Below are 21040 nucleotides of genomic sequence, written 5' to 3' on the forward strand. Positions count from 1 at the left end.
TTTTCTTCATTCACATTTTTATTACACTTCTGAATATTTGCGTAAGTGAGTAAATGGCTGAACCACATTCCAAGCCACAATCTTAAATATTTTAAATACTGATGAAACCTGGTTGTGATGAGCAAAAACAAAAACATTCTGTATACACATACCCCCACATACTCACTCTCGATGTGAAACAGTACCATGTTCCCTCCCTGTCTAACCGTATTCCAAAATGTTGCCTGTCAATGTTACTGAATTATAACTGACATATAATTCCCTTTCAGTGTCACATTATTAATGCCATAGTGAAAGAAATATTTCTAAAACATGAAATTCTTTCTTATGAGAAAGCATGAAATTGGTCTGAAACTCAACTGGGTTGAAATTTTAGTCATTTGAAAGGTCACCGTTTCTGCTTGATGGCACTGGGTTGCCTTTTCCAATATTTAAGTCTCAAATACACATTTAAAAAGAATGGTTATGACTAGTCAAGTCATACATGTCAAATTATACAAGATGTAGTCCCATGAAAACACCAAAATATTTTAGGAAATGGAGCAGTGATGGCATATATAAAGGTTTATCATATCTCAATACTCTATACAAAACAAATAATGCCAACACACCCTGGTTTGATGGCTTCTGTTTTGGAACACACTTGCCCTAAGGTTTTATTTTTAATTAGCCTACGGCACTTACTTTATTTTCTAATTTTTTTCCAAACATAACAGTAAATGAAGAAACTTTGTTTAAAAAAATTACCTGATGATTCCAATTATTGTTCATGTACAACTTTATTTAAAATAGCAATCTGAGTTGTCTTCCTGACACTGTACTAAATCTTAGTATTCAGTTTCATCAAGTCCTTTGCCAATTCATATATTCAAAAGAAACATTATAAAATGTAAAAGGAGAATGGAGTACGTTAAGGAATAATCAATAATTTAAGATTATCAATAATTTTGATATTAATATTAATTTCTTAGCTGTCCTACTTTAATGATTTTCATGGAAACTCTGGCAAATGTCTTTAATAGTCTCATAACATTAATATTTAAATAAATATGATTTTCATCCAAATTATTTTATTCTTTTTTTTTTCCTTTGGAGACAGGGTCTCATTCTGTCACCCAGGCTGGAGTGCAGTGGTGCGATCTTGGCTCTCTGGAACCTCCGCCTCCCAGGTTCAAGCGATCCTCCCGCCTCACCCTCCCAATTAGGTGGGACTACCGACGCCCACAACCACCCTTAGCTAATTTTTGTATTTTTAGTGGAGACAGGGTTTCACCAAGCTGGTCTCAAACTCCTGACCTCTGGTGATCCGCCCACCTTGGCCTCCCAAAGTGCTGGGATTACAGGTGTGAGCCACTGCGCCTGGCCTATTTTATTCTTATTTATAATGGTTTTCTCAATTTGTAGCTTAAATTGAAAGTATTCGCAAAATGACAATAATTTGTCTCTACTACATAAAGAAGTAATTTTTCAGCCGGGCGCAGTAGCTCACACCTATGTCATCCCAGCACTTTGGGAGGCCGAGGCAGGCAGATCACGAGGTCAGGAGATCAAGACCATCCTGGCTAACACAGCGAAACCCCACCTCTACTAAAAATACAAAAAAATAAGTCGGGCGTGGTGGCAGCGCCTGTAGTCCCAGCTACTCGGGAGGCTGAGGCAGGAGAATGGCGTGAATCCAAGAGGTGGAGCTTGCAGCGAGCCGAGATTGCGCCACTGCACTCCAGCCTGGGCAACAGACCGAGACTCCATCTCAAAAAAAAAAAAAAAAAAAAAAGAAATAATTTTTCTCTCTCAAATGAAGATAAAGTCACTTCTCACAAAATAAACATTAATTTAGCAGAATTAAGTTTCCTCCTATGGCCTTTGATGCTTGAGGATTACCAAGGATCTATGCAATAGAGCACTAAATTTTGGAATTAGTTGAGAATTACCCCAAATTTCCTCTAGTAAACATAATTTTGGCCACAAATGAAGACAAAAGATAAAAGTAATTAACTAAATTCTAGAAGAACACCTCTCGTCAGAAATTAATAGATCTTATTTAGGTTTCTAGGAAGCATTTAACTACATAAAACTTATAGGGAAAAATGGCCATATTTGAAAATTGCTACTAGGATCAACGTAGAGCACAGGATTGTAACGAGCAGAGTCACAGAACATACTAAAGAGGTATGTATAGTCAGTCCCACTGGAACCTGTAGAGTCACATTCTTATATACCTATGGAGAGAGAGAGAGAGAGAGAAGTTAGACATTTAAAATGCATGTCATGGGCCCGGTGTGGTGGCTCATGACTGTAATCCCAGCACTTTGGGAAGCCAAGGCGGGCAGATCGCTTGAGGTCATGAGTTCGAACACAGCCTGGCCAACATCTCTACTAAACCGTCTCTACTAAAAATACAAAAATTATTCAGGTGTGGTGGCAGGTGCCTGTAGTTCCAGCTACTAGGGAGGCTGAGGCAGAACAACCACTTGAACCCAGGAGGCGGAGGTTTGCAGTGAGCAAAGATCACACCACTGTACGCCAGCCTGGGCGACAGAGGAAGACTCCGTCTCAAACAAATTAAATAAATAAATAAATAAAAATAGTAAAACAAAATGCATGTCATAAGGTGAGACCACTATTTCTTTGATTTTTAATTGGATCTTTTTCTTTCCTTTTTGTTTTAAATATCTTTCAGCCAGTGCTACACTACATGTAATATTATTGGTTTGAATGACTTTTCAATCTAACATTTCATTTAATGTTACAGAATCAGACTCAGTTCCCACAATAAGTTGCTAAATCTCATTAGTTCTGATTTTTCTGCTTTTTACATAAAGTATATTCTTTTAAGAAAAGCTATATCCCAGTGTCACCTCTGTAATCAATATAAACATTTACTTCCTCTTAACGTGTTTCAAATTAGAATACAGAATTCTCTCTAAATTGAAGAGGTATAGGAAAAACATTAAAACAACAAAAAACTAAATTATCCTTTCATTCCCATTTGCCTTTCTCACCCCAGATAGCTTTTAAAACCTTGTTATTCACATATTGTGCAACTGAATGTGACCTTTGCTGTGACCAGCAACGCAAAAGTTCCTACATTCAACTCGGTTCTATTTTCTAATTGGTTTTGAAGATAAAGGAGTTCCGTGAAAAACACTGGGAAAGTTTACACTTTAAAAATAAGTTTTAAAAAACATTAAAATTTAGGTAACTTGGGAATACTTTTTGTTTTCTTTTTGTAAATACCTGAATTATGATTTCACACCCCCAAAAATACAAGTAACCAACCCAGTCCGTAACAAAGTGCTATCTGAAAACCATCATTCAAAAAATGACATCTTCGACAAATCTTGGGATGGAATATCACCTTAGTAATAGCCACCTGTTTTTTCTGGTATATATAAAGATGAAATATATACAAAGTTGGCCGGGTGCAGTGGCTCACACCCGTAATCCCAGCACTTTGGGAGGCTGAAGCGGGCGGATCACGAGGTCAGGAGTTTGAGACCAGCCTGGCCAACATAGTGAAACCCTGTCTCTACTAAAAATACAAAAATTAGCCGGGCGTGATGGCGGGCGCCTATAGTCCCAGCTATTAGGGAGGCTGAGACAGGAGAATCACTTGAACCTGGGAGGCGGAGGTTGTGGTGAGCCAAGATTGCGCCACTGCACTCCAGCCTGGGCAACAGAGCGAGACTCTGTCTCAGGGAAAAAAAAAAAAAAAAAAAATATATATATATATATATATATATTTAAAAACTACATTTAAAGTGTTAAATTATGACCTCTTATGGCAAATTACAGAATTTTAAAGACAACTGAGGTCAGATGTGGTGGCTTACATCAGTAATCCCAGCACTTTGGGAAGCTGAGGGGGATGGATCACCTGAGGTCAGGAGTTTGAGACCAGCCTGACCAACAAGGTGAAACCCCGTCTCAACTAAAAATACAAAAATTAGCCGGGCATGGTGGCAAGCACCTGCAGTCCCAGCTACTTGGGAGGCTGAGACAGGAGAACTGCCTGAACCCAGGAGGCGAGGTTGCGGTTAGCCAAGATTGCGCCACTGCACTCCAGCCTGGGCGACAGAGCAAGATTCCGTCTCGAAAAAAAAAAATAAAGACAACTGAATTCAAAATGTTTTAATAGGGTCACCACTTACCTTATAGCAATGCACTAAATCAATAAATCATAAACACTAAGCATACTCTTCATTGACATAATCAATCAAATGCAGGTCTCCAGATGTATTTTAGAGTTTGAGAAAAATTTCCAGGTACCATATGGCAATGGTAATCTACTCGAAAACAAATCTACACTGCATAAGATTGCAGAGTCATCCATCTTCCCAACTGTATGGGATGTTGGGAATGAAAGTTCCCCAACCAAAAACAGCAGTGCTTTGTAGTAACCTTTTGCTATAAGAGAAAACAGCTTCCTATATTAGAAAATGCTAATCTCAGCTGGGCACGGTGGCTCACACCTGTAATCCCAGCACTCTGGGAGACCAAGGTGGGCGGATCACCTAAGGTCAGGAGTTTGAGACCAGCCTGGCCAACAGGGTGAAACGCCACCGTCTCTACCAAAAATACAAAAATTAGCCGGATGTGGTGGTGTACGCCTGTAGTCCCAGCTACTTGGGAGGCTAAGGCAGGAGAATCACTTGAACCTGGTAGGCGGAGGTTGCAGTGAGCCGAGATTGTGCCACTGCACTCCAGCCTGGGCAACAGAGCGAGACTCTGTCTCAAAAAAAAAAAATGCTAATCTCTTAAATATGGCAGAAACATTACAGAAAGAGCTTTAAATGAGGCACATGATCTAAAAAACAACATAAAATATTAGCTTACTGATTTATACTTCATCTTGTTCCACTGGCAGATATCCTCGTTCTCCAAAGCACAAGGAGCTGCCACTTCTGAGTGAGCCCAGCATTTCAAAATTGGGAACTCTGAGAAAAGTGGTAGAAAATGATGTCAGAAAACCTGTATTTGGACTCAAAGCTAGGCTTGTATTAAACCTCAACAGATAGAAGTAGTCAAACATTTTAATACATTATGTATATGATCTGGACCCATGTATCACATTCTGTTATTTTAGCATCCTTTTTTTTTTTTTTTTTTTTTTTTTGAGACAGAGTCTTGCTCTGTTCCCCAGGCTGGAGTGCGGTGGCGCGATCTCGGCTCACTGCAAGTTCCGCCTCCTGGGTTCACACCATTCTCGTGCCTCAGCCTCCTGAGTAGCTGGGACTACAGGTGCCCGCCACCACGCCCAACTAATTTTTTTTGTATTATTAGTAGAGACGGAGTTTCACCATGTTAGCCAGGATGGTCTCGATCTCCTGAGCTCGTGATCTGCCCGCCTCGGCCTCCCAAAGTGCTGGGATTACAGGCATGAGCCACTGCACCTGGCCTTTTAGCATCCTTTTTTATGTGAATGCCTAAGAAATTAGAAAATTACAAAAGTATTGAAGTTGAACATGACTTCTTTTTTTTTTTTTTTTTTGAGATAGAGTCTCACTCTGTCACCCAGGCTAGAGTGCAGTGGTGCAGTTTCAGCTCACTGCACCCTCCACCTCACAATTCTCCTGCCTCAGCCTCCAGAGTAGCTGGGATTACAGGTACCTGCCATTGCACCCAGCTAATTTTTATATTTTTAGTAGAGATGGGGTTTCACCATCTTGGCTAGGATGGTCTTAAACTCCTAATCTCGTGATCCACCCGCCTCAGCCTCCCAAAGTGCTGGGATTACAAGCGTGAGCCACCATGCCCGGTCGAACATGACTTCTTAATGAATCTCATTGTACTCAAATTTGGGGCTGCTCTTAAAAATTTAATGTAAACTTCTTTTTGAAGCATCACTCAGAAAAGTAAACATATTGTAAGTGCAAAACTCGGTAAATTTCCATATGAAACACACCCATAAAAGAGCATTCAGATAAAAAGACAGAATACCAGAATCCAGTTCTCTCAGGAGAGGAACTTTTCCAAACTTTATTTATGCTAAGAGATACCTTTAATGGAAACAGAAAACAAGGTTGGATGAACAAAGCTAACATAACTGAATACTTTTAAATTTTCTCATCATGAAAGGTATGATGGTAACAAATGTAGCATTAAAAACTTCCCATCTGTCGGTTTTTAGTAATAGTGCTGCTAACCTCCCTTTTTTTTTTTTTTTTTTTTTGAGACAGTCTTGCTCTGTCTCCCAGGCTGGAGGCAGTGACATGATCTCAGCTCACTGAAACCTCTGCCTCCCGGGTTCAAGCGATTCCTATGCCTCAGCCTCCCGAGTAGCTGGGATTACAGACACACACCACAACACCTGGCTAATTTTTATATTTTTAGTAGAGATGGGGTTTCACCATGTTGTCTAGGCTGGTTTCGAACTCCTGACCTCAACTGATCTGCCCGCCCCGGCCTCCCAAAGTGTTGGGATTACAGGTGTGATACACTGTACCTGGTCCCAGTGCTACTAACTTTTATAAACATTCTAAATCAACCCAAATTTGAAGACACAAAGAACCAAAAACTGAAAGGAACTTCTTAAACTAAAGAAAACCTCTTGGCCGGGCACTGTGGCTCACGCCTGTAATCCCAACACTTTGGGAGGCCAAGGTGGGCGGATCACGAGGTCAGGAGTTCGAGACCAGCCTGGCCAACATAGTGAAACCCCATCTCTACCAAAAATACAAACATTAGCTGAGCATGGTGGCACACACCTGTAGTCCCAGCTACTCAGGAGGCTGAGGCAGGAGAGGCAGAGATTGTGGTGAGCCGAGATCACACCACTGCACTTCAGCCTGGGAAACAGCGAGACTCTGCCTCAAAAAAAAAAAAAAAAAAAAAAAAAGGAAGAAAGAAAACGTTCTTGAGAAGACTGCAAAGGCTAGAGTGCAGTGGTGCGATCCTGGCTCACTGCAACCTCCGCCTCCTGGGTTCAAGTGATTTTCCTTCCTCAGCCTCCCAAGTAGCTGGGATTACAGGCCCCTGCCACCACGCCCAGCTAATTTTTTGTATTTTTATAGAGATTAGTAGAGATGGGGTTTCACCATGTTAGTCAGGCTGGTCTCAAACTCCTGACCTCTGATCCACCGGCCTCAGCCTCCCAAAGTGCTGGGATTACAGGTGTGAGCCACCTCGCCCAGCTAATTTTTCAATTTACCCAAATTCCCACATAAAAACAGAAACAACAATCACGCAGCAAAATAAAAAACTCACAGACAAAATTTACAACAAAACTAGGTGATAAAGTATCTTCCCAAACATCAAAATACATGCAAGTGGAAACAAAACATCAAAAGCCACAGACTCCTGCCATACTGGTATGAAGACACAAAAAGCAACAGAGGGGCAATGTGGACCGAAGGCTGCAAAAATAAACACACAGTACATGCCTACGAAGATTAAATGGCTACTGAGAAGAGAACACAGCACTACCTATGGTTTTGTCAAAGGAATCAAACCTGAATCTGATCATTCCTCTAGAGCCAGCTGCCAATTTCCAGTAAGTAAAGAAGTAGGAGGAACATGAGTACAATTAGCAAAACCCCAGCTACGACCAACTCTGCAGGTCAAATGGCCCAGGTTTTCAACAGTTCAGCTTGGAAGAAAGGAAGGGGATAGAGAGAAACCTGTAAATTAAGAGACTTGAGGGAAATAGTAGATTTTTATAAATGGACAAGACCTTAGTCTTGGTATAGTATCTTGGAATGCCCATCTGGATGATAAACATATAAAGAAACATAAGGAAGTATTTGAAAGTCAGGATGGTGGGTTAGTCATAGAGGGAAGGAGACGATAGTTGGGGCAGCAGTGTCAAGGACAGGGATGGCAAATGCATGTTTCTTTTTAACTTTTTGATTGTAAAATAAAGCACGCACATAAAAATCTACTCAAATACATAGTTTACTGAATTATTATAAGGCAAATGCCCTTCTAACTACCACTTAGGTCAAGAAATAGAACTTTGCCAGCCACCCTAGCAGAAGGAGAACTTGCCACCATACCTTTATTCTTATTTTCTGACCCTTAGAAAACACCTGCAGCCCTCACCTTGGTCACAAAACATCAACAAATCTGGGTGATTGACCACAATCGAGGTTTCTCCATCGTGACTGCGTGGCCGATGATAGCGGTAGTGCACAGGCAAAAAGGCTTGAAAACAGTCAACGCACTGTGAATCTTGTCTGGCATAAATGAGAACTTCAGATTCCTTGGACAAATAGTTAGGGGCCTCTATATCAAAATTTTCTGAAACCATCACTGCCTGTTCAAAAAGAAAATAAATATTAATCAAGAAGAAATAAATGAGGAAGATTTTTTAAAAGTTAAAACCGGAAGACTATATTCAGACACACAGAGCAGTGTCAAATTTGCCCCCTTTACAAACAATTTCCATTCCCCTTCCATCCTCAATTTTAAGGAGAGAAACAGAAGACAACTTATGGTTAATAAAAGTTTGCTTACTAAAAATAAACTGAGGGAATTATATTCTAGGGTACCAAATTTCCCCATAATAAAAATTATTCCTGTAATATTTTCTTATTAGTCTGTGTTTAGGTGACAAAACAGGTACCTAAGAACTGAGAAATTTTGTGAATATAGCATTATTCAATAAGCACAAAAACGATGACAAAGGGTGAAACCTGTATTGAGTTAAAATGACTGGTATCATTCTGACAATTTCCTGTTCTTCAGAGAAGCAAGGGAGAGAGCAGTGAGTATGAGCACTGCGGCCAGGAAGTCACAGCAAAGCCCAGCACTCTTTCTAGAGAGGGTATAAAAAGTTAATGGGAAAAATAGTAAATGATTTCTTAAAATAATATGGTAAAAACTATTTTATAGAAAAGTATAGTATTCACCAAAAGTGAAAGTGTACACATGGCAGAAATTAGGCCTGAGTTATAACATGTATATTTATTTATTACACACATATATATATCCACATATACATACTTTTTTTTTTTTTTTTTTTTTTTTTTTTTTTTGAGACGGAGTCTCGCTCTGTAGCCCAGGCTGGAGTGCAGTGGCCAGATCTCAGCTCACTGCAAGCTCCGCCTCCCGGGTTCACGCCATTCTCCTGCCTCAGCTTCCCGAGTAGCTGGGACTACAGGCGCCCGCCACCTCGCCCGGCTAGTTTTTTGTATTTCTTAGTAGAGACGGGGTTTCACCGTGTTAGCCAGGATGGTCTCGATCTCCTGACCTCGTGATCCACCCGTCTCGGCCTCCCAAAGTGCTGGGATTACAGGCTTGAGCCACCGCGCCCGGCCATACATACATATTTATGTATACACACACACATATATCCACATCCACACATAGGCATTATACACATGACCTATGTGTATATGTATGGATGTACACACACACACAACTTCTCTTTAGATTGTCCATGTAAAACCTGGGTATAACTCAGAGAAACAAACAGCATTAACTCCTTCCCATCACATCAAGCATCCTAACTGTCCTCTGACAGTGACACCAAGTGCTATGTTTTCTTTTCATGTTGTTCGTTTTCAGTTAATCACAGCAGGAACAGAACTCCTTGGCAAAAGTCGAGGAATTGTATCATCTCATGAGTCATAGGGGACCTTAGAAGTAATAAAATTAAACCACTGTACCAACAAAGGTATTTTTCAGGTATACCGCCACTGCTTGAATACTTCCAGTGACTGGAAGGAAGCTCATTATTATGAGTCATCTCGATCTATCTACCATTATAAGGTTATTTCTTTTTCATGAGTAGAAACTTTATGTACTAGCCTGTAACATTTATCAGTTGTTCTTGCTTACAATGTCTGCAATAAATTCATTCCTTATTCCACTAGGGATCCTTCAATCATCAGAAGGCAACCATAGCTGCCGCCACGAAGTCTTCTCCTGACAAGGGAAATGTTCACAGTTCTCCTGGGTTCTCATGACATGGTTTCCAAATCATTCCTCATATTAGCTGTCTTTGAAATACTCATAGAGTACAGCAGCAATATTATCTTCTTTAGGCAAAACTTGCATTAGCTTTTTGGCAGCCTTATCTCACTATGCTTTATATGCACTACTATCTTATTTTTTGAGATGGAGTCTCACTCTGTCACCCAGGCTGGAGTGCAGTGGCACAATCATGGTGCACTGCAGCCTTGATCTCCCGGGCTCAAGCGATTCTCCTGCCTTATCCTCCCAAAGAGCTGGGATAATAGGCATGAGCCACCGTACCTAGCCTCTTCTTTTTTCAAGACAAGGTCTCACTCTGTCACCCTGGCTAGAGAGCACTGGCGTGATCTCAGCTCACTGAAGTCTCAACCATCCAGGCTCAAGCAATCCTTACACCTCAGCCTCCCAAGTAGCTGAGACTATAGACATACGCCACCACGCCCAGCTAATTTTTTGTATTTTTAGTAGAGATGAGGTTTCACCATGTTGGCCAGGCTGGTCTCGAACTCCTGACCTCATGATCCTCCCGCGCTGGCCTCCCAAAGTGTTGGGATTACAGGCGTGAGCCACCACACCTGACAGTTAACTAATTTTTAAACTTTTTGGTAGAGATTCTCACTGCGTTGCCTGGGTTGGTTCAAACTCCTTGGCCTCAAGCAATCTTCCTACCTCGGCCTCCCAAAGTGCTTGGATTACAGGTATGAGTCACTGAGCCCAGCCGTCTGTGATATTTCTGTCACACATCTTACTTTTACATATGGTATCAATGCTATGCTACATTGTTATTATTTTTGTCTATTATCTTGTAAAGAGATTGAAATAGTAAAAAAAAAAAAAAAAGGGAAGTCTTACATATTTACTCTGTAGTTACCACCTGTCATCATCTTATCATCTTTGCTCCTCTGTGTGTAACATCTTTTTTTCTCTTACTACTTTAAAGATTTTCTTTATCATTGTTTTAAGCTATTTGATTATCATGTACCTTTATATAGTTTTCTTCATGTTCTTGTACTTCAGCATCTTTCATATTTGAGTTTATAGTTTTCATTACATTCAGAAAGTTTTCAGTCAATTTTTCTTCAAATATTTTTTCCATCTCTGCCTCTCACTTTACCGTTTGGGGACTCCAGTGACATGCAGGGCAAGCCACTTAGTTGTTACACAGTTCATTAATGCTCTGTTCACCTTGTAAATTTGTTTCTTATCTGTTTTACATTTTTGGTAGTTTCTATTGCAGTATCTTCAAGTTCATTTATCTTTTCTTCTGCAATATTTGATCTGCCACTAACTCATTCAGTGTATTTTTCATCTCACACATTGCAGTCTTAATCTTTAGAAGTTCAATGCTGACTTTTAAAAATATCTTCCATGTTTCCAGTTAAATTCTGAACACATGGGATGCAGTTACAGTAACTGTTTTAATGGCCTGTTAATTCTTTTTTTTTTTAGACGGAGTTGTAGTTTCGCTCTTGTTGCCCAGGCTGGAGTGCAATGGCACGATCTCAACTCATTGCAACCTCCACCTCAGGGATTCAAGTGATTCTCCTGCCTCAGCCGCCGAGTAGCTGGTGGTGCCCACCACCACGCCTGGCTAATTTTTTGTATTTTTCGTAGAGACGGGGTTTCACCATGTTGGCCAGGCTGGTCTCAAACTCCTGACCTCAAGTGATCCACCTGCCTCAGCCTCCCAAAGTGCTGGGATTATAGGCGTGAGCCACCAACCCCGGACTATGGCCTGTTAATTCTAACATCTGGGGCAATTCTGGATTGGTTTTAACTGATTGATTCACCTCCTCATTATAAGTCATTTTTTTCCCGTACATCCTTGCTTAGCAGCTAATTTTTTATTAGAGTTAAGAAATTGCTGATTTGATCTTGCTGGATATGTCTGTACTCCTATACATATTCTTGAGCTTTGTTTGCAATGCAGGTAGTTTACTTAGAAACAGTTTGATTTTTTTTTTTAAGGTTTTGCTTTTAAGATTTGTTATGCAGGACTAAAGCAATGTTCAGTTTGCGGCTAAGTATTCCCTGCTACTGAGTAAAAGTTCTCTGTTTATCCGTTGTTCAAGAAATTATAAGGCTTTTCTCAGTTTGGTTGTTGGGACGAGGTACTACTCCTGTCCCTGTGTGAGTGCAGTTCCTCAACAGAGAGACATTGTCACCGCTCATTTTGTTGGATGGTTCTTTCCCTGGCATCAGGTAGTTTCCTAACATATTCACACTGATAAATACTCAGCTACATACTTGAAAGGAACCTTCTGTTATTTCTGGAGTTCTGCCTCCATGAAGTTCTCTCCTCTCTGGTACACTGTCTTGCGAATTCTAGTGACCTCTGTCTGCCCAGAAATTCAGCTTTATCTCCTCAACTCAAAAAGTCCACTAGGCTCTGCTTGAGTTTCTCTTCCCTGCATTAAGCCTGAAAACATTCTCAAGAAAATAAGCTGGATGACAGTAGGGCTCACCTTACTTATTTCCCTTCTCTTGGATATCTCTGCCCTTCATTGCCTGATATCCAATGACTTTTCTCATTATTTCATATATTTTGTTTATTTCTTGCTTGTTTCAAGTGAGAGACTAAATCTGTTACCTGTTCTCCACTTGTCCACTTATTAAGCATAAGCCTGAATACTACATACTTTCAGTAAAACTTACGGTTTCAGAAAGTGTTTCCATTTTGACCTATAAAACAGCAATTTTATATGTTTCAATCTAATATTATACTGTTTTCAAAGAATCTAAGAGATTTTGATGAAAAAATACATTTAATAACCCTACCTAAAAAAGTGAAATGAGGTTTATTTGATCTGCCTTATCCTTGGTGAACCCACTTAAGGCTTGCATTTATTTTCAAATTATTCACAAACCATCACAAGCTCCTTACAAAGCATTTTGCTGGCACATCACTCATTTAGTTTGGGCACACAGTTCCATTTGCTGCAGCCAAAAATTTTATTTCTTGGAGCAGAGTCAAGACATTAATCCAGGTATACAAGCATCAGCCAGTCCCTACATATAAGTTCCTTCTACCCAGTTACACTTACTATATAATAACACTTAGCATAACAAAGTTTTTCTGTACAAGGAATTGGGCCACAATCTCAACTAGGCAGAAGCAAGCAGCATCTAATATGTCAGGCATGAAATTCCATATATATATATATATTTTGTTTTGTTTGAGACGAAGTCTCGCTCTGTCGCCCGGGCTGGAGTGCAGTGGCCAGATCTCAGCTCACTGCAAGCTCCGCCTCCCGGGTTTATGCCATTCTCCTGCCTCAGCCTCCCGAGTAGCTGGGATTACAGGCGCCTGCCAACTCACCCGGCTAGTTTTTTGTATTTTTTAGTAGAGACGGGGTTTCACCATGTTAGCCAGGATGGTCTTGATCTCCTGACCTCATGATCCACCCGTCTCGGCCTCCCAAAGTGCTGGGATTACAGGCTTGAGCCACCGCGCCCGGCCTCAAATTCCATATATTTAAATGTCACAAATGTAACATCTCTTTTTCTAGAAGTTTCCAAAATAAAGAAGTACCTACACTTATAAGGCTTACAATTAGGGATTAGAAGATTAGAAAGCAGAAAATCGAGATCAAGATAAACTTGTTAATCAATCTATAATGGCACTCTCTACCTGTACCCTTGTAACAGTCAACCTTCAAACATCCAAATCTCATCCCCATCCAAAGGCATGACTTTTTGGGTAATCCCCATCCAAAAAACTCCCATTTTCTTAGAACACGGTAAGTGATTTTATTAAGTAGATTTAAATATGATTCCAACCCACGTCCTTACAAGCCAAAAACTGTGTTGAAATTTGAAATCTATTATTTTAAATTTGAAAAGCCTCACTTAGAATTCATAATTCATTGAAGAAAAGAAATAAATGAGATCCTTCTGGCCGGTGGCTCACACCTGTAATCCCAGCACTTTGGGAGGCCAAGGCGAGCGGATCACCTGAGGTCGGGAGATCGAGACCAGCCAGGCCAACATGGTGAAACCCCCACTCTACTAAAAATACAAAAATTAGCCGGGCATGGTAGCATGCACCTGTAATCCTAGCTACTTGGGAGGCTGACACAGTAGCACTCGAACCTGGGAGACAGAGGTTGCAGTGAGCCGAGATTGTGCCAATACACTCCAGCCTAGGCAACAGAGACTCTATCTCAAAAAAAAAAATTAATTAAATTTTTAAAAATGAGGTCCTTCCGTAATTGTATGTGTATGTGAACTGTGATACATACACAAAAAACTGAGAACACACTTGGTGATTGGGGTTGACACAGGTAGAATGCTATCATTGCATACCTTTTTATATCTACTCAATGAACCCTTGAGAATGTAATTACTTATTCAAAAAAAATTAAAATACAATAAACGGGTAAAGAAACTGGCCTAAACCACGATTAGAAATAAACAAACTGCCATCATGAATAACTACAGATGCATCTATTTTACAGTTTTAAAAATTATAAGTAGATTATAATCTTATCAACTAAGACAGTGTCTCCCAAAATTTCTTAACAGAAATCACCTGGGTTACATATACCTACTACGTACCCACAATAATTAAAAAAAGAAAAAAGAAATCATCTGGGTTCTTCAAACCAGATTTTCAGGTCCAATCTAGACCTAATGAATCAGGATTTCCCAGGAAGGCAATAATCTGTACAAACGTGCCCCCAAGGAATTCTTATCAAAGTCAGGGAGGCCGGGCACGGTGGCTCAAGCCTGTAATCCCAGCACTTTGGGAGGCCGAGACAGGTGGGTCACGAGGTCAGGAGATCGAGACCATCCTGGCTAACATGGTGAAACCCCGTCTCTACTAAAAAATACAAAAAACTAGCCGGGCGAGGTGGCAGGCGCCTGTAGTCCCAGCTACTCGGGAGGCTGAGGCAGGAGAATGGCGTAAACCCGGGAGGCGGAGCTTGCAGTGAGCTGAGATCCGGCTGCTGCACTCCAGCCTGGGTGACAGAGCGAGACTCCGTCTCAAAAAAAAAACAAAAAAACAAAAAAAGAACAAAGTCAGGGAAACTCTTCTAACTAAGGGATAAGATTTAGGCCCAGCAAGGGCAACAATATTGCAACCAGACAATCCTGGATCCATTTATTGGCTCTTCCATTTACCTATATGATTTTGGATAAGTTACTTGGCCCCGTTGTGCCTCTGTTTTTTTTTGTTTTTTTTGTTTTTTTGAGACAAAATCTCATTCTGACACCCAGGCTGGAATGCAATGATGTGACACTTACCCAGATGTTGGGGTATATGTCATTCTCATTAATAAAGTTACTGTTGAGGCACTATTTATTAATCATTAATTTTCTCAAGACATACACATACACACAGATAATTTTCTTAGTCACTGAGCTGTGAACCACCTTGCTAAAAAGCATTTAACTAGCTCAGTTTAGTTGGCTTATTCCTGACAAGAGTCACTCACTTGACAAAGACTATGCCCATTCTATCTCTAAAAATGTCACTTTATACACTTTAACAAAATGAAAAGAAAACCTGCTATTTTTCCTTAGTCCAAACTATAGCACCCCTAAATTAATTTCTCTCCCAAAAAATCCCCTAATAACTGTACCTCTGTTATGTTTCTCTCTCGTAATGAAGCCAACTCATATGGATCCACAAAAAGTCCTGCAGGAATGTCCTGTTTAATTAAGAGTCGGCAGGTCTGTAAGTCCTCAATGCTTTCTCCAAACTTCACTTTGATTAAAAGGTCTCTGTAAGACAAGTACATTTAAAGTAAATCTCTTCATTCAACTGTTAAATGAGATAACATAACACTGTATTCCTATTAGTGAAAACATTGTATTTCAAAATTCATTTTCCAAAAGTAGATCATAAGGTCAAATGAAATATTTATAACATGTCAGAATCATCCATTAGATCTTTCATAATTCATGTCATAAGCCACTATAGCATTATTGTAAAAATAGACAAAGATCAATGGAAAGGAATGGAATCCAGTAACATTCACACAATGTTCAATAAAGGTACCAACGTAATTTAATGGGGAAAGGATAGTCTTTTCAACAAATGGTACTGAAACAACTGGATATTTACATAGAAAAAAATAGGCCACAAGGCAGGCATGGTGGTTCATGCCTATAATCCTAGCACTTTGGAAGGCTGAGACAGGTGTACTGCCTGATCTCAGGAGTTCGAGACCAGCCTGGGTAACATGGCGAGACCCAGTCTCTACCAAAAATACAAAAATTAGCCGGGCATGGTGGCACATGCCTGTGGTCCAGCTACTCAGGAGGCTGAGGCAGAGGAATCTCTTGAGCCTGGAAGGTGGAGGGTGCAGTGAACCAAGATCACGCCCCTGTACTCCAGCCTGGGTGACAGAGCAAATCCCCATCTAAAAAAAAGAAAAAAGAAAAAAACAGGCTGAGGATGGTGGCTCATGCCTGTAATCTCAGCACTTTGGGAAGCTGATGCAGGAGGATTGTTTGAAGCCAGGAGTTTGAGACCAGCCTAAGCAATATGGAGAGACCCGTCACTAAAAAAAATTTAAAAATTAGCCAGGCGTGGTGATGTGTGCCTATAGTCCCAACTACAAGGGAGGCTGTGGTAGGAGAATCTTTTGAGCCCAGGAAGTCAAGGCTGCAGTGAGCTCTGATAGCACCACTATGTTCCAGCTTGGGGGACAGAGACAAGACCCTGTCTCAAGAAAAAAAAAAAAAGAGAGAGAGAGAGAAGATATATATATTTTTAAAGCTAAATGCAACTTTAAGAGATGAAGAATATAATTTCTGAAATAAAAACTTACTCAGACATAATTAAAAGCCATTAGATGCTGAAGAAGAAAAGACCAGTGACTTGGAGACAGAGCAACAGAAACTATCCACGCTGAAGCACAGAGAGGAAAAAAGACCAGGGAGAATAAAAGAACAGCCTCCAAGGCCTTTAAACAATATCAAGTAGTCTAGTATACATATATTTGGAGTTCCTAAAATAGAGAAGAGACTGTAACAGAAAATAAAAAAGAAGATATAATGGCTGAACACTTTCTGAATTTCATAAAAATTCTAAGTCTACAAATCCAAGAAGCCCAACCAACTCCAAGCAGGATAAATACAAAGAAAATCACATCAAGGCATATTATTATCCAGTCAATGGAAAACAATCTTAAAATTTATCAATAATTATGTAGAGATTAACAAAGATAGGAATAAGCTAGAAGATAATGGAGCAACTTATTTAAAGTAGTAAAAGAAAAGCGGCTGTCAATCTAGAATTTTATATCCAGGCGGAAAATCTTTCAAAAATAAAGGCAAAATAAAGATTCAGACAAACAAAACTAAGAGAATTTGTCACTGCAAGAAATGACAGATAGTAAATGATACTAGACAGAAACATAAATCTGTAAGAAAGAAGAGATCTGAAATGGTAACTATGTGGGGGAATATAAAATACTTTTTTCTCATGTTATAATTGCTTTCAAATATGATTGCTAGACAAATTGGAGCCCTTGAGCATTGCTGGTGGGAATGTAAAATGATGTGACCACTATGGAAAACTCTATGACAATTTTTCAAAAAAACAGAATTATCATATGATCCAGCAATTCCACGTCTGGGTATATGAAAGCATTTAAGAGGCAACAGCCAAAAGGCAGGAGCCACCAAAGTGCCCGTCAACAATGAACGGATAAGCAAACTGTGGTATCAACATACAATGGAATTTATTCAGCTTTAAAAAGAAGGGAAATTCAGGCCGGGCGCAGTGGCTCAAGCCTGTAATCCCAGCACTTTGGGAGGCCAAGACGGGTGGATCACGAGGTCAGGAGATCGAGACCATCCTGGCTAACACGGTGAAAACCCGTCTCTACTAAAAAAACATACACAAAAAAACTAGCCGGGCGAGGTGGCGGGTGCCTGTAGTCCCAGCTACTCGGGAGGCTGAGGCAGGAGAATGGCGTGAAACTGGGAGGCGGAGCTTGTAGTGAGCTGAGATCCGACCACTGCACACTCCAGCCTGGGCGACAGAGCCAGACTCCGTCTCAAAAAAAAAAAAAAAAAAAAAAGAAGGGAAATTCTAACATACCCGAAAACACGAAGGAATGGTGAGAACATTATGCTCAGTGAAATAAGCCAGACACAAATATTAGATGATTCTACTTATATGAGGTACCCAGAGAAGTCAAATTCACAGAGACAAGAACGCTGGTTGCCAGGAGCTGGGAGAAGGAGAAATGAGTAGTTATTGCTTAATAGGCAAAGAATTTCAGTTATACAAAATAAAGAGTTCCGCAAATGAATGGTGGTGATGGTAGCACAATAATGTGAATGTACTTGATGCCACTGAATTGTACTTAAAAATAGTTAAAATTAGGCTGGGCGTGGTGGCTCACGCCTGTAATCCTAGTACTTTTGGAGGCTGAAGCAGGCGGATCATGTGGTCAGGAGATGGAGACCATCCTGGCCAACATGGTGAAACCCTGTCCCACAAAAATTATCTAGGCGTCCTGGCATGTACCTGTACTTGGGAGGCTGAGGCAGGAGAATCACTTGAACTAGGGAGGCAGAGGTTGCAGTGAGCCAAGATCGCGCCACTGCACTCCAGCCTGGGCGACAGAGTGAGACTCCATCTCAAAAAAAAAAAAAACAAAAAAAGTTAAAATTGTCAATTTTATGTTATGGGTGTTGTATCACAATTAAAATAAATAATGTAAAAAGTGACTGCTTAAAGAAAAGCCAATAACAATACATTGTGAGGCTCATAGCACAAGCAAAAAATAAAGTAAAACATGTGATAACAACAGCATAGAAAAGAGAAGGAGATGAAACTGTCCTGATAAAACAGTATCTGTGACATGGAATAAAATTATTTGAAGGTAGACTGTGATAGGTACCGATTGCACACTGTAAACCCTAAAGCAGCAAATTAAAACCAGAGACAGATAGCCAATCAGCCAACACTTGAGATAAAACAGAATGCTTAATAAATACTCAATGTATCCAAAATAAGGCAAGAAAAAAAGAAGACCAGATGCAACAAAGAGAAAAACAAATAGAAAAAAAAGTAGCTAGACATATTTAAACCAAACCAACTATATTAATATTTACATTAAAAATAAATTTCTAATCACTCCAATTAGAATGCAGAGACTGACGGATAAAACAGCAACTCCTTTCACAGGCTCTTGGGATTTGGAAAGAAAAAAAAGGCCACCCTTAACTATATGCTATCTACAGAAAACACGCTGAAGATAAAAACGATAAAAGTAAAAAGATAAAAAAGATATGCAAATATTAATAATAAATATGGGATGACTATATTAATAGTAGAATAAGGAGACTCCAGGACAAGCAATATTGTCAGTAATATTGTCAGTTGTAAAGAAAGACATTACACAAAGATAAAGGGGACAATTCATCCAGTTCATCAAGAACATATCAAGAGCATCAAGAACAATCCTAAATGTAGCATACATACCCAAAAACAGAGCTTCAAATAGTCATTGTTAAATTCTATTAAACATTAAAGGAATAAGTAATACCAATGCTACACAAGCAGAAACTAGAGAAGAAGAAAATGTTTCCCAATTGATAAGGCCAGCAATGCCCTGATGGCGAAACCAGAATAAGGCATCACAACAGAGTCATGGGCCAATAGCCTTCATGAACATACAAGTGAAAATACCTAGCAAGTTATTAGCAAAACAAATCCAGATCTATTTCAAGAAAATAACATCGCATGACCAAGGAGTAGGTTCACTATTGGAAACATCAATGTACTTCATCATATTAACAGAATAAAATATAAGAATTGTATGATCCTCTCAAAACAGAGGAAGAAAAAGTATCTGACAAACTTTAACACCCAATCATGGAAAAACACAAAAAAAAAAACAAAAAAAAAACACTCAGGAAACTAGAAACTTAAGAGAAAGTCCTCAACTCATAAAAAGCTATCTACAAAAAACCTAACACAAATATACTTCATGGTGAAATAACTATACCCTTCCCCCTTTTTTTTTTGAGACGGAGTCTCACTCTGTCACCAGACTAGAGTGCAGTGGCATAATCTCGGCTCACTGCAACCTCCGCCTCCCGGGTTCAAGCGATTCTCCTGCCTCAGCCTCCTGAGTAGCTGGGATTACAGGCGCCTGCCACCACGCCCGGCTAATGTTTTGTATTTTTAGTAGAGATGGGGTTTCACCATGTTGGCCAGCTTGGTCTTGAACTCCCGATCTCGTGATCTGCCGGCCTCGGCCTCCCAAAGTGCTGGGATTACAGGCATGAGCCACTGCGCCCAGCATAAAAAAATTAAAAAAAAAAAAAAAAAGAATCAGAATTTATACATCAAGTATCTGAGAATCATTTCAAAATAATCACCTTGAGAAGCTTCAGTTTGGGGAAGTTTTCTTGAGGAACAGTTTCCACACCCTTTTGCCAGACTTTTAAAGATCTTCAATATAGGCAAATATTCATCTTTTGAAAATAGTTTCTTTTTTGGAAACAGCTTGGTCATTTAGAATCAACAGTAGTAAGAAATAGTGATTTAGAGTAGTGTATCATAGTACTTGAGATGGCTTTGAAGTATACTAGTACTAAATTTGAGTCAGAGCTCTATCACCCTAATTTCTACCGAATTATTTAAATTCTTTGAGCTCTACCTCCCTCATCTGAAAAATAAGAAAAAATCATCTATCTCATGCCATTGTGAAGATTAAATGGAATATTGTATATATAGGCACTGGTTGTATATATAAAAATATACTGTATATGAGACGGTGTGTGTGGGTTCTATACAAATACTATGCTATTTGATATAGGGTACTTAAGCATCTGAGGATTTTGGTGTCCTCCGGGGAGGTCCAGGAGGAACCAATCCCCTCAGATACCAAGGGACAATTGCACTTGGTAAACAATACATATTTGTTTTCTTCTTTGCTCCACTCAATTAATCATTATTTCAAAGTGTGAACCACATATGCCATCACTGAGTAACTCTGAGGAAGCAAGTGATTTTTCTCTTTTCTTTTTGAGACAGAGTCTCGCTCTGTTGCCCAGGCTGGAGTGCAGTGGCATGATTTCAGTTCACCACAACCTCCACCTCCTGGGTTCAAGCGATTCTCCTGCCTCAGCCTCCGGAGTAGCTGGGACTACA

At 39.9% G+C, this 21040-nt stretch overlaps 1 protein-coding gene across 1 annotated transcript in view; it reads right to left on the minus strand.

Annotated features, from left to right (window-relative positions):
- The window catches only part of PIGX (phosphatidylinositol glycan anchor biosynthesis class X), a gene marked incomplete at its 5' end in the record, with an annotated part of 26409 nt that continues 5369 nt past the window's right edge, over positions 1 to 21040 (minus strand). The window contains 4 exons of the mRNA XM_038002608.2: positions 1 to 2219; positions 4837 to 4937; positions 8041 to 8254; positions 15501 to 15642. Of these exons, the coding sequence (XP_037858536.2) occupies positions 2076 to 2219; positions 4837 to 4937; positions 8041 to 8254; positions 15501 to 15642 (601 nt within the window). The remainder of the gene's footprint in view (positions 2220 to 4836; positions 4938 to 8040; positions 8255 to 15500; positions 15643 to 21040) is intronic.

The sequence above is a fragment of the Chlorocebus sabaeus genome, chromosome 15, assembly GCF_047675955.1.
Source record: "Chlorocebus sabaeus isolate Y175 chromosome 15, mChlSab1.0.hap1, whole genome shotgun sequence".
NCBI classification, from domain to species: Eukaryota; Metazoa; Chordata; class Mammalia; order Primates; family Cercopithecidae; genus Chlorocebus; species Chlorocebus sabaeus.